At 44.0% G+C, this 13,676-nt stretch overlaps 1 protein-coding gene across 1 annotated transcript; it reads right to left on the reverse strand.

Moving 5' to 3' along the window:
• Positions 1 to 2,063: 2,063 nt before the first annotated feature.
• LOC104856026 (L-lactate dehydrogenase A chain) lies at positions 2,064 to 12,128 on the reverse strand. The gene is made up of 8 exons (XM_010615133.3): positions 11,872 to 12,128; positions 11,506 to 11,655; positions 9,579 to 9,696; positions 8,381 to 8,554; positions 7,660 to 7,833; positions 6,385 to 6,502; positions 3,440 to 3,563; positions 2,064 to 2,774 (listed from the first exon to the last, which is right to left on the reverse strand). Exons 1-8 carry the CDS (start codon positions 11,932 to 11,934, stop codon positions 2,610 to 2,612), a joined length of 1,086 nt encoding a protein of 361 aa, XP_010613435.1. The 5' UTR covers positions 11,935 to 12,128; the 3' UTR covers positions 2,064 to 2,609.
• Positions 12,129 to 13,676: the final 1,548 nt, after the last annotated feature.

Consider the following 13,676-nt stretch of genomic DNA (forward strand, 5'->3'; position numbering starts at 1 on the left):
TTTTTTTTTTTTTTTTTTTTTTACTGTTCTCTATACCTAGAATGCTCTTCCCCCAGGCTTTGAGGTTAAGTCCTCACTTTCAGGTCGGGTGTACAATAAACCATGCTCCCTGCAGCTTTCCTTGATTAATATGTCAACTACCACAACTCCTCATATCTGTTTCTCCCCCACACCCCCTTTGGTTTTTTGAGAGTCTCCCTATGTAGTTCAGGCTGGCCTTGAACTCACTGTGTAGCCCAGGGTGGCCTCAGTGATCTTCCTGCCTCAGCATCCCAAGTGCTGCAATTACAGGCGTGCATCACCATGCCTGGCTCTGTTCTGTTTCTCTTACGGCGCTTTTCTCAACCTACCAGCGCCAAGATGGTCATGCCCTTCCCTCTCAGTGAACGGGCGTGGCACTTAGTATTGGTAAAATCATTTGCTCGTGTACTTCCATAGTAACCTCACTTATACCACTGGGGTAGAGGTGACCTACAAATTCAAGCTGTACACTTGCCTCAGAACCCTGGTGACAGGGGAGGTTGCCATCTTGGTAGTGACCAAACTCATGCTAGGTGAAGAGAAATTGCTCTTCCCATCTGCCCAAGTATTCCAAGCAAACTTTAGCTTATTCGATTGCAGTGTTGTAAATATGAGTCAAGATTTATCTTACTTCACTCCTGAATACCACATTATCTACCACAGTACAGTAGGCATGAGGTAAAGAATTTTTTGGATCAGGGATCCGAACTCAGGACCTTGCACTCGCGAGGCAGGCAGTGGAACCACTGAGCTAAATCCCTGGTGGGTAAAGATTTTTTTAAAAAAATACTGCTTTGAGGTCTGTTTTTTCCCTGCTACTGGGAGTTAAACCCAGCGCTTTCACACTGAGCTATATCCTCAGTGCTTATTTAGTCTGCCCAAACTTCTAAACTGCCTAGGCTGGGCTCAGACTCTTCAGTCCTGCCTCAGCCTCCAGAAGTGCTGGGATCCATGGGCATTAATTGTATACCCTAAGTGAATTTTTTTTGGTACTGGGGATCGAACTCATGACCTTGCATTTGCTAGGCAGGTGCAGCGCCACTGAACTCCAGCCCCACCTTAAGTGAATTTTCTGGTATATAAATTAGACTTTAACTATGCTCCTTTTGAAGTCTATAGGGTAGCAAAATCCAAATCCAATTATAGCAAATTGTCTAAACTATACTGACCAATTTTGTCATTCTATATGGGAGGGGTATTACAAATTTCATTTTCCTAACTAGCTCCCAAAACTGGGAAAAAAACAACTTGAAGTGAAACAACAATCTTTACAGTTAATTCCTCTACAATTTTCAGGCCTGGATAGGCGTCAATAACAAAAATATTTTGAGGGCTATCTAAAGAAAAATTTCCAGTAGAGAACCACCAGAACTACTTGGTTTAGAATGGCTAACTGGTAGAGCCTCAAAAATTTGTGTACCCCAGAGGAAATATAACATCCTTTAAATTGGAATTTAACTTTCATATATAACTGATACCTACATGAGCTATAGGATACTATTGTGGTTTAAAAAGTACAAGCCTCGTGTTCAGAAGTGGAGTTGTTGCAGGTGACTGGCCATGGGGACACTGTCTAGATGGGTGTGCAGTTAGAAGGAAAGGCTTGGTTGGAAATGGTGGCATGGGCAGGGAAGGATTAAGAAGGCTTCTTACTGTCCTGCTACTTCCTGCCTGGCATGGATTGGCAGCTTTCCTCTGCCAGCCCCTTCTACTATGCCTGTTTCTGCCTTTGAGGCAGCCAACCATGGAATGGAGCTTCTGAAACCGGGAAGCCAAAATAAATCTCTCCACCTTCAGACATAGGTCTTTTGTTCCAGTAATGGGACAGTGACTGATACAGGTATAAATTATGTCAAATTATTTATTATAGTGCTAGTAGTATCTAAACAACTCAAGCTAGTTACGTCTTTTTTAACAGCCTTAAAATACAAATTTGTATTAAATGAAAGTCTGCTCACTAGTCAACAGTAGGATTTAAAAACAATATTGTAATGAGAAAATGGTGTCTACGACTTAGTATCTCAATAAATTAACAAGAGTAGTCACTGTTCAAGGTTTATTTGGTGTTGTAGTTGGTTTGACACTTGGTTACACCGTTCACAGGTAGATCTTTCCTTTTTACATTATATGGCAATGTACACTACTGATATATATATAATACACAAAATAAAATCCTTTAAAACAGTTATGCGTAGACATGCAGCATTGGATTTATACACTGAATCCCAGGCTGTGACCAACTGGGAAAAAGACTTAGGCTTGGTTGGTGAAGTTACACAACAGAGCAACACACATCTGGTTCAAAGGGCGACTGGAGCCTGTGCGGTATTGGCCGTGGTGTCTGAGATGGTGGGGCTACTTTATACTAACCAGGTTAGGACTACACAAGTGCCATCCAGCATCAGGATACAACTGTGGGGCTTTCTGAACCATTTCTATTTCTAACTTTGGGAAACTGATGATTTCCCCAGGCCATCTTAATGCTACGACTGCTTCAACCACAGAGCAGATAAAAAAAGGAAAACACGCACAGCCTCCATCTACATCCCCTCGTAGCCCAGACAGCGAGGCGGTGTGACACAGGAAGACTAGAACTGCAGCTCCTTCTGGATCGCCCACAGGGTATCCGCACTCTTCTTCAAACGCGCCTCCTCCTCAGGAGTCAGGGTCACCTTTACAACATCTGAGATGCCGTTCTGCCCCAAGATACAAGGCACGCTAAGGAAGACGTCGTCTTTTATTCCATAGAGACCCTGAGAACAGAAAACAAAAAAGTTCCAGAGGTTCAGCTGTGATACTGTGTATAGTATATAAGTCTTTAAATAGCAACAAAAAACAAAGTCATTAAAACAACAAGATTTTTTTGGTGTTTTATTTGTTTTCTGGCCTTGCCCAGCTCAAGATGTCCTTTCTAAAAAATAAAACCTCAGGGCTGGGGATTTGGCCCAGTGGTTCTACCACCTACCTTGCAAGCCCAAGGTCCCAAGAGTTTGATCCCGGTACCAAAAAACACGGTAACTCTCACTCGCTATTACATATAGTGCTCTCCAATGTTTATTGTATAATACTTTGGCAACCCTGTGCTTTCTACTTATCACAAAAGAGCGCACACACACACAAACATGCATGCGCGCGCACACACACACACACACGAGCTTTTTAATTAAGTTATCAAGAATCTATGTGCAATATGTGCAAGCAAAAGGTCCCGAGTTCAATCCCCGGTACCAAAAACAAAAACAAAAACAAAAAAACCCCAGAATCTACGCGCCCAACAATGTAGTAGACAGTAATACGGGCCAACTATTTCTTTCCATAAGTAGGCTGAGAGTACATTATTTCCATTAACCTGCTACACACACACACAGGAATATAGAAATACAGCATTCAAATACAATGTAGCTGTACACAGACCAACCTTAATCATGGTAGAAATTGGATGCACTCTCCTAAGGTTTTTCATTATACTTTCTGCCAAATCTGCCACAGACAGTCCAATGGCCCAGGATGTGTAGCCTTTGAGCTTGATCACTTCATAAGCACTGTAGAATGGGGAAGGTTAGGGAAAGGGGTAAAGGCAAGGAAGGGCAAAGAGTAGGGAGAGAGGAACAAAGAAAATCAAAGCATTTGCTGAATGTATGTTCTATGCTAAGTAACATGCATCTAAGAGTTACTCTTGTGCATGTACACAGGACATTATGAACAGGGGTATTCTCATTAGTACTGTTAGCAAAAGCAAAAGTCAGTAACAAGCCAATATTTTCCAACCAAATGGATCAACTGCCATGTGTGCCAGGGGTCATGGCTCACACCTTCAATTTCAAAACTCTGGAGGCTACAGCAGGAGAATCCCAAGTTCAAGGACAGCCTGAGCTACAGTGAGACCCTGTCTCAAAGAAAAATTGGAGGGTGAGGATTTAGCTCAGTGGTTCCACCGCCTGCCCTGCAAGTGCAAGATCCTGAGTTCGATCTCTGGTACCAAAAAAAAAAAAAAGTAAAGCCAATGTAATCCCAGAATTAGGAAGGATGAGGCAGGAAGATCAAAAATTCAAACTACTCAAGGGCTGGGGATTTAGCTCAGCAGTTCAGTGGCCTGACTTGCAAGAGCAAGGACCCAAGTTCAATCCCCGGTACCACAAAAAAAAAAAAAAAAAGCTACTCTGTACTACATAGTGAGACTCTTTCTCAAAAAGTAAACAAAATTAGGGACTCGGGATTTAGCTCAGTGGTTCTGCAATCTGCCCTGTAAGCGAAAGGATCCAAGTCTTTTTTTGTCGGGGGGTGTTTGAGACAGGGTCTCACTACATAGTTGAGACTGACCTGGAACTCACTATGTAGCCCAGGCTGGTCTCAAACTTACAGCAATCCTCCTGCCTCAGCCTCCCGAGTGCTGGGATTACAGGCATGCACCATCACACCCAGTGCAAGGACCCAAGCTTGATCCCTGGTACCCCCCCAAAGCAAACAAAATCATATTATATTGTTATAATGGAATATTGCATACCTGTCAAAAATGAACGGAGAGAGAACTCAAACAAAAGTGCCAACTCTTATAAATAAAAAGTGCAGGGCCAGCGATTTAGCTTACTTACGTGCCTAACTGCATCAGACTAATAAACCTTGCCTAGACCAATCATGAACCAAGGGTTATGACTTATTCAGTTTATAGACCTGAGGTCCTTATATGAACACTCAACTTAGAAGTAGATAATACCAGATGGAAAGTTCCTTATTTTAACAATTTACTTGTTTTGTTTTTTGGGGGACAGGATCTCCTGGTTGGCCTTAAACATTGTGATGCTGGGGCAGGGGTTTTAGCTCAGTGGTTCTGTCACCTGCCTCAAGCGCAAGGTCCTGAGTTCGATCCTTAGTATCAAAACAAAAAAAAAAAAAATTGTGATCCTGCCTTGGCCTCCTGCCTGCTCAAATTATAGGCACATACTAGTACCTGGTTTAACAATTTCTTTTTCTAGTTCTTTTTTTGTGGGGGTGATTTTCTGAGGCAGGGTCTCTCTTTGTAGTTTAGGCAGGCCCTGAACTCACGTGGCCCAGGCTGGCCTCAAACTCGTGGTAATCCTCTGCCTCAGCTTCCGAAGTGCCATCATTTCTAATAATTAGTAACTGCTTATGTTGTTGTTAGTACCTTTCTGAATCTTGATCTTGCTTATGCCTACTATCATCTGAATAAACAAGGTATAATAGGAACACTTAAAATCTGAGCACTTGAAAAGCTGACGCAGGAAGATTGCCGTAGTGAATTCACAGCTAGCCTGGACAGCATAGTATGGCTGTCTCAAAAAAGCGAAAAGTTCAAAAAATAAATTTTAAAAAATATTTTATTCCTAAGTGAATGAATCAGTCATGGATGTCGTTGAGATAAGAACTGACTCTCCCCATAGAGTAGAGTCTAACTTACTTTATCTTGTTTCCAGTATAGGCAAATATCTACCAAGTTGTATAAGACTGTGGCATTAAAAAAAGATACTTTTGAGCCGGGCATGGTGGCACATGCCTGTAATCCCAGCACTTGGGAGGCTGAGGCAGGAGGATCACTGTGAGTTCATAGTGAGTTCCAGGTCAGTCTCAACTACATAGTGAGACTCTTGTCTCAAAAAAACCCAAAGATACCTTAACAAAAATGTCTGTAGTTTTAAATAAATATCTTTACCTATTCATGTGCTGAGTTTCATTTCTCTGGGATTCATTATCTGAAGTTGCTGGGTTGTATGATATATCTGATATTTCACTTTTTGAGGAACTGTCAAACTGCTTCAGAGTGGTGGGACCATTTTACATTCCCGCCAACACACAGGAGGGGTCCAGCAGCTCCACTTCACTGGCAGCCCTGGGTGCTATCTCCTCCCGTCCACACTGGGGATCAGACCTGGGGGGCCTCTACCATTCATCCATGTCCCTAGCCCTTTTGAGACAAGGTTTCCCAAAATGCCCCAACTTCCCATCTTTTGCTTTGGGTACCACGGATCGAACTCAGGACCTTGTGCTTGTGAGGCAGGTGTGATGCCACTGAGCTAAATTCCTGGCCCTCCATCTTCTCAAGTAGCTCAGAGTACAAGCACGAGCTCTCTGTGAGGCTCAATCTGTATTTTTTTTTTTTTGTACCAGAGACAAACTTGGTCCCTGCACTTGCAAAGCAGGCAGCAGCACCACTGAGCTAAATCCCCAGCCCTCAATCAGTATTTTTTTAAACCATTTTTTGGTTAACTTTGTATGATCTAAAAGAAAAAGCTTAATAAAGGAAATTTTCTATTTTCAAATACTCAAAGTACAAATTGTATTAAAATTTCAATCTTTCAGATAAAAATAAATTTGAATTTTCCATTTTGCCTATTATGAATCTATTACCTGTCAACCACCTGTTTGTGAACCTCTTTCCAATGCTCCTTATCCCCGTCTGTTCCCAACTCGGGGTGCAGATTCTTCAGGGAGACACCAGCAATATTCACTCCACTCCACACAGGCACTGAAAAGAACAGTATAGCACATGTTTATTTTCGTGCATCCCCATAAACCCTAGCTGTTCGTTACTGATGGATACCGATGAATTGTACCTCAGGGTTCCCTTGCTCTGTGGCTACTCTGTGATGGCAGCAGGTACGGCAAGGACAAGCCAGCTAGGGCCGGCATTTTTGATCTGTACTTTTCAAGACTCGATTATTTTCCGGTTAGATCTTACTTTTGAGGGCAACAGGGTAGATGCCATCCAGCAGGTGTCCTTTCTCACATTTATTAGATTTCTATCTCTTGAGATATAGGACACTAAGAATTATATATTTTAACCTGTTTTTCTAACCTATTGAAATATTTAGCCCATATATACTTGAAATACAAAACCAGTACACAAACATGAGAAATTTTCTTGACATAAAAGAACTCTGAGCACTTTGCACGAACTGTGTCACCTTTCAACCATGACTGCAACAGAATGCTCTCGTGCCCTCCATTCACGTTGGCTGACCTTCAAGGCACCAGTGGAAGCCAAGTATAAATAGCTGCAGTAGATAGTAAAGGACCTAAGAATTATAGTTTAATGTGTCCAGAGCCTGGGGTGTAGCTCAGTGGTAGATAAGAAAGAGCATGTGGTTATCATACAAGAGGGCCTGGGTTCAATCTTGCACCAAAATAGCTAGCTACATAAAGTAAAAGTAAAGTTGGAGGGGGGAAAAAAAAAAAAGTAAATTTCCTCCTCTACTCTCTTTGCTGTAAAATGTCATATAAAGGGCTGGAGATCTAGCCCAGTGGCAGGCACCGCTCCTATCTGGCAAGCACAAGGTTCTGAGTTCAATTTCCAGTACAGAACAAAAAGTCATATAAAATAGTAAAAATTGTAATTTTGGTACTGGGGAATCAACTCTTGACCTTGCTCTTATGAGGTAGGCATGGTGCCACTGAGCTAAATCCCAGCCCTTAAAAATCTTAATTCTTAGCATATAATTATACAAATGGTAAATTCCAGGAAACCATTCTACCTTTATTTATGGATATTCGATTTAGGTTCTTGCTTAATAATGAAATGCCAAAGAATTTGATATACAATCAACTTTTTTTTTTTGTACAAGGGATCAAACCAAGGATCTTGCACTTGAGAGGCAGACAAATATACAATCAACTAATGCTCACCACTAGAGTCTCCATGCTCTCCAAGGATCCATCCATGGCAGCTCAGTGGGTGAACTCCCAGCCTTTCCCCCATCAGGTAACGGAACCGGGCTGAATCCAGATTGCAGCCACTTCCAATAACACGGTTTTTGGGAAAGCCACTTATCTTCCAAGCCACATAGGTCAAGATATCCACTGCGAAGACAATATTTAGGCAAAAACTAGGTGATCCACTAGACAATGAGATACACAAGATACGTGCTCAGGGCCGGGTGTACGGGCACCTGCCTGTCATCTCAGCACTCAGAGGCTGAGGCAGAAGGATTGCAACGAGCTCAAGGCCAGCCTGAACTACATAGGGAGACCCTGTCTCAGGAGACACAATTCTGAATGATTTTAACACTGACTGTGACTATTTGATGGTTTAACTTAACATTAAATCTTTGTACTACCTCAGGGCCATCTTAAGAAGTACTATACTGTTTCATGAACATAAACTGTATACCAGTTAGTAGAATATAACTGTTCATAAACATAACTAAGATCTCGGGCAAGTAAGTTCCAGCTATGTTCAGTGACATTACATTCCTCTCACATTTCAAAATTTACTATTTTACAGAAACACACATCTACTCCCAGGAGGGAAGTATGAGAAATGAATCAATAAATGTGTATATAAGATATAGCACATTCTACCAGTTTTTCTATAGCTCATATGTCTTTATAAAGTTAAAAACCTCACCTGGATTGGAAACAACAAGCAACTTGCAGTTTGGGCTGTACTTTACAACATTAGGAATGATGAACTTAAAGATGTTCACATTACGCTGGACCAAATTAAGACGGCTTTCACCCTCTTGCTGACGTGCCCCAGCTGTGATGATAACCAGCTTGGAGTTTGCCGTTACATTATAGTCTAAAGGGAAGCAAGGAACAGAGTAAGACCCTTAAGAGAATGTTTTAACCTAGGCAGCAAAGTTTATTCCATATATACACACCCCTTTTGCCTTCTACATCATTCCTTTAGTTTTTCAAGTTCTATAATTGTGGCCCTGTAAGTGGGCAAAAAGTAGTCAATACTTTCCTTGTAGTCTAGCTTTTAAGTCATGTTGTAACCTAATGTAACTAAGAGGAACTAAAAGCAATCAAGTTTGACTGATTGTCCTGACAACTCCTTATATACCCCCAATTTCTGCTACCTAGGCTCAATGTTCACTTTTCCATACTCCTATTTTCACTCAGCTACCTGTTGTCAAGAGACCATCAATCCTCCCACCCTTAAACAGACACCTTTATAACAAAGCACTTGTTGCTTCTGCACCCTGTGGCAGGAGAGTTGAACCAAGAAGCTGTCTATCAGGAAAGGGGCTGAATTTCAAGGGCCAAATGGACATTATGTGGGCTAATCTCAGTTTCCTGGCTGGTGCTAGTTAAGCATGAAAGAGCTAAGCCAAAATTATGTGAACAGACTCATTTACCCTATTCTGAGCCTTGTGTTAATGTTGAAAGGAAGAGGGGTCAGGGTGGGTGGGTGGTGGTAGTAAAACCACCTAAGGATGTGAAGCAAGACTAGGGGTGTAGCTCAGAGGTAGAGCACTTGTCTAACAGGTGCAAGGCCTCAGTTCTATCCCCAGCAAAATTCATTCATTCATTAATTTAAAACTGACATAATGGGGTTAAAAGCAAACCCAGAGTTTTCTTCATTACATTTTAATCCAGATGGTTTCCACAACATGTACAAACTGAATTTCCATTTGAAACCATTTACGAGAGATTAAAACTTGGATATCTGTAAGTACCAATGTGAAATTATCCTAAGGCTCTCCAATTCAATATATATATATATATATATATATAAAAGCTTTGAAGGGCTTAACATTTCAAGCCTGATAAGAATTTAAGTCTAGCATGGACTATAATATAAATTTGTTGAAATCAACCTTTGCCAGAGACAATTTTTGGTGTTCTAAGGAAAAGACTGCCGTGTTGGAGATCCATCATCTCTCCCTTCAATTTGTCTTCCATGACATCAACAAGAGCAAGTTCATCTGCCAAGTCCTAAAAGACATAAAATTTATAGTTAACTATAGTACTCAGGCATGGTGGTGCATACCTGTAATCCAGCACTTGGGAGGCTGGGGCAGGAGGACCACTGGGAGCCAGCCTGGGCTGTACAGTGAGTTCAAGGTCAGCCTGATCTACACAGGGAGACCCTGCCTCAAAAACAAATAAACAAAAAAAACCCAAAGGTCAGTGGTGCCACTGACTACCCTGAAAGCTCAAGGTTCCGAGTTCAATCCCCGAACCACCCCCCCAAAAAAGTTAAATTTTCTTTATTTTTTGGCATAGGAAAAGTTCAAACAACTTCCAGTTATGTAAAGCAGCTTTACTCATCATAAAAAATGTAGTTTATACCAATTTTAGGCTGTTATATATTAAATAGGTGATAATGACCAATATTAAGACATGGAATTCAAAAGTGACAGGCTGGATCATTCTGTTTATTTTCCATACATGCAAATTTCTAGTAGTTTTGCATGAAGACCTGTATACGGCATTATAGTGGCAAGAAATATTCTGCCAGTTGAAACTATTTAAAAGTTCATAGGTGCATCTGAGACCCAGAACACCAACAACTGCTTTAATGCTACTGGAGGGTGATCTACCATTAGCACTACAGATCTACCCCCAAATCATCTACAATGAGTGGTCTACGGCCAGGGGTTTAGCTCAATGATTCTGCCACCTGCCTCAAGCACAAGTTTGATCCCTGATACCAAAAAAACAATCATAGTAGTCTGGTAGTTACTTGATCCCACACCTGAATCAGAGGCAAAAAAAAAAAAAAGGACCATAGCGGGTTCATGTGTGGGGAAAGGCATCAGTTTCTATTCCAGTAGATATATTCATCACTTTGTTGCCCTATTAGAAATTCCAACTATGAAGTTAGAATATTTTAATGCAGAAGTTGCTTCAATTACACTTTGAATTACCTGACTTGAATGGAGTTAAGTAGTGTTCTCTGTTCACAAGTTCTTTTTCTAATTAAATTTTACTTTCAAAATTGCAGTGTAAAAGAGGGCCAAGGGATTTGGTCAGGACAGCTTAACATTCTCCACTCAGTATGATTTTATCACAAGTACAGGTCATTTTCAATTTTTAAAATAAAAGAGGGCCAGGGATTTAGCTCAGTGGTTCCACTACCTGCCTCACAAGTGCAAGGTCCTGAGTTCAATCTCAGGTAACAAAAAACACAACAAAAAACACTAAAATTAATGAAAGAGTTTTTAGAGGCTATTTAAGGTCCTGAGTTCCATCCCCAGCCCCCCGCAAAAAAAAGGTTTTGGCTCAAGCCAGGCTTGGTGGCACATGACTGTAATCTCAGCACTTGGCCTAGAGATAAGAGGGGAATCACAAATTCCAGGCCATCCTGGACTAACAGTGAGATACTCGGTCTTTACAAAAAAAAAAAGAAACAAAAACTGGTCCCTTCCCAGCACTTGGGAGGCTAAGGCAGGAGGATCGCTGTGAGTTTGAGACCAGCCTGGGCTACATAGTGAGTTCCAGGTCAGTCTCAACTACATAGTGAGATCCTGTCTCAAAAAACCAAAAAAAGCTGGTCCTTTAAAGCCACGGACTATTTTCATCAACAGGCATGCTAATACAATGTATTTCAGGAACTGACTGCCTAGCCCTTTACTACTTTTATTTCAATAACCCTTCTGCTATATCAGTATGTTTCCAAGTGTTGTTTCACATAAATTTTGAGAGTATATGAGCCTAAATCTTTTCATATACAATGTAATAATACAATTCCAGGAGGAAGTCATAGAAGAAGGTAGGGCGAAGAGTGGTGAACTCTCTTACCTTCATTAAGATACTGATGGCACAGGCCATGCCCACAGCACCAACCCCGACAACTGTAATCTTATTCTGGGGGACCTGTTCTTCCTTAAGGAGATTCACAATCAGCTGATCCTTGAGATTGGCCATCTTGGACTTAGAACCCAAAGGAACCTACAGAAGGAAAATATTCGGTGTCACTGCACTTTAGTGAAATTATTACGGAGCTGTATTAGGGGGGAAAACGTCATTTTACTTTCTTTTGGGTATTTGCCACTAAAATGGGCAGGAGACGTCAAAGAGGGCAGGGAAACAAAGGCAGCTAAAAAGAGTACGGAGACCTAATGCCAGCGTCTAGTCTGGCCAGGATCTTGGGGTAAAGGACCTCACCTTGGCATGGAAAAATAATATTGATGTTTCAGTGTAAGTAAAACCTCCTGAGGGCTCACTCATCTTGCCTTATTAACCTCAGGCAGGGCAGGCCTCTCCGCAAACAAGATTACTGTGTGTCGCCTGACCGGCTCTCTTCCATCCACACAGGGACTTGTATCAAGTACAGCCCCAAGCCCTTCAAGACAGGACCAAAAAAAGCACCGGCGGAAAGCGACCCCAGCGATCCCAACCGCCATGAGGTAGCAAAGGAATGTGCTAGGGGCCCCGGCGCATGCGTGCAAAGGCTTTTCCACTCCGCCCCCAGCTTTTAAGGCCACGCCCAGATCAAGATCTGGGGCGCCAGGCACAAAAAACTTGTGCGCGTGCGCACTGCAGGGAGCTCGGGAACTGAGTGCCAGTCCCAAAGCGGCGGCTGGTCAGAGGCACGAGGTCGGATTCTGGGGAAGCCCCGCCCCGAGAGCAGAGCATCAGGAGCTATCCTGAGTTACCGAGCTCCTAGTTAGACTTTAGACTTTACTAGCGCCTGAAGCAGACACGAGCAACGTGAAAGCCAGCTGGCAGCCCCTGGCGGGTGGCCAGCGCCAGACTGCCAAGTCGCCATACCAGGAAACGGGGGGCGGTTAACCAACCGGGAAGGAAGGGCCCCGTACAACTTCTGCCCTGGTGCTGGTTGCAAAGGCGTGAAGCCTGCTAGGGGGAAATTTTGTCAGTACAGGAAGTGCAGAAATAGCTGCAGAGGGGATGAGGCCCAGAGATCCGGAAGTTTAGAAGATACTCGGTGGAACCCTCAAATTAAAGAGGAGAGAAGCCTCCAGCCTGCTCATCCAGCCCCGCTCCGCACAGGTTGCATCTCTAAAGCACGGCACCATTCCAAGGGGAGATAATCCGAGAGGACCTGCAGGCAGGCAGCCCAGAGTGGCCAAGCTGGAACCGACCGGTCTCTTCTTACAAATCACTGCTATTTCTAGACAGCCCTGCAAGGCTTCTGCAGCCCGGGGGGTGGGGGTCCACTCCCCGCCTCCAGGACCACTCAATGTGGCTTTGGAGATGCCCATCTCTTCCAGCTCTAGGTTTCCCCGTTTGTCAAATGCAGGGGATGGGCGATCCTACTCCGAAAGCCGCTGGGAGATGCGAGCGGATCGCAACTCCGCCTGCTTCGTTTTTGCTCGCACCATGCTCAGCGGAATCCCGACACCCAGTATCGTCTTCAGAATCTGCGGGGTAGGTGCACCTCCCCCACGAAGCCCTTCTCTCCATCGTCCCTCGAGAAAATGCGCCCGCGCGGGGCTCCGGGGTTCCCTCGCTCCCAAGAATCCGCTCCGGACGTGCTGGGGCTTTGGCGGCCCCAGCAACCTGACCTTGCACTGGCGGCGGATTCCGAGTCCGAGTTACCACGGAGTTACCCCCGCCCCACCCCGCCTCAGTCTTCAGCATCTACCCGAGCTCTCTACTCCTAGTTGGGTGGGGCCGCTTGCCCGGTGCCCCAGGCTGGCGAGGTCACGGACACCGCCTTAGGACACAAGCTGAGCGCCGCGGGCTCCGAGCCCAAGAGTGGTGGGGCCACCGCCCAGGTCTCTGAACTCTGCTCCTGGCTGGAGATCGGCGCCTAAACCCCGCGCCCGGGGAGCAGGGTGGGGCCGCTTGCCCGGTGCCCCAGGCTGGCGAGGTCACGGACACCGCCTTAGGACACAAGCTGAGCGCCGCGGGCTCCGAGCCCAAGAGTGGTGGGGCCACCGCCCAGGTCTCTGAACTCTGCTCCTGGCTGGAGATCGGCGCCTAAACCCCGCGCCCGGGGAGCAGGG

This window comes from Fukomys damarensis, unplaced genomic scaffold, assembly GCF_012274545.1.
Source record: "Fukomys damarensis isolate Sample0158 unplaced genomic scaffold, DMR_v1.0_HiC HiC_scaffold_16, whole genome shotgun sequence".
Lineage (NCBI taxonomy): Eukaryota > Metazoa > Chordata > Mammalia > Rodentia > Bathyergidae > Fukomys > Fukomys damarensis.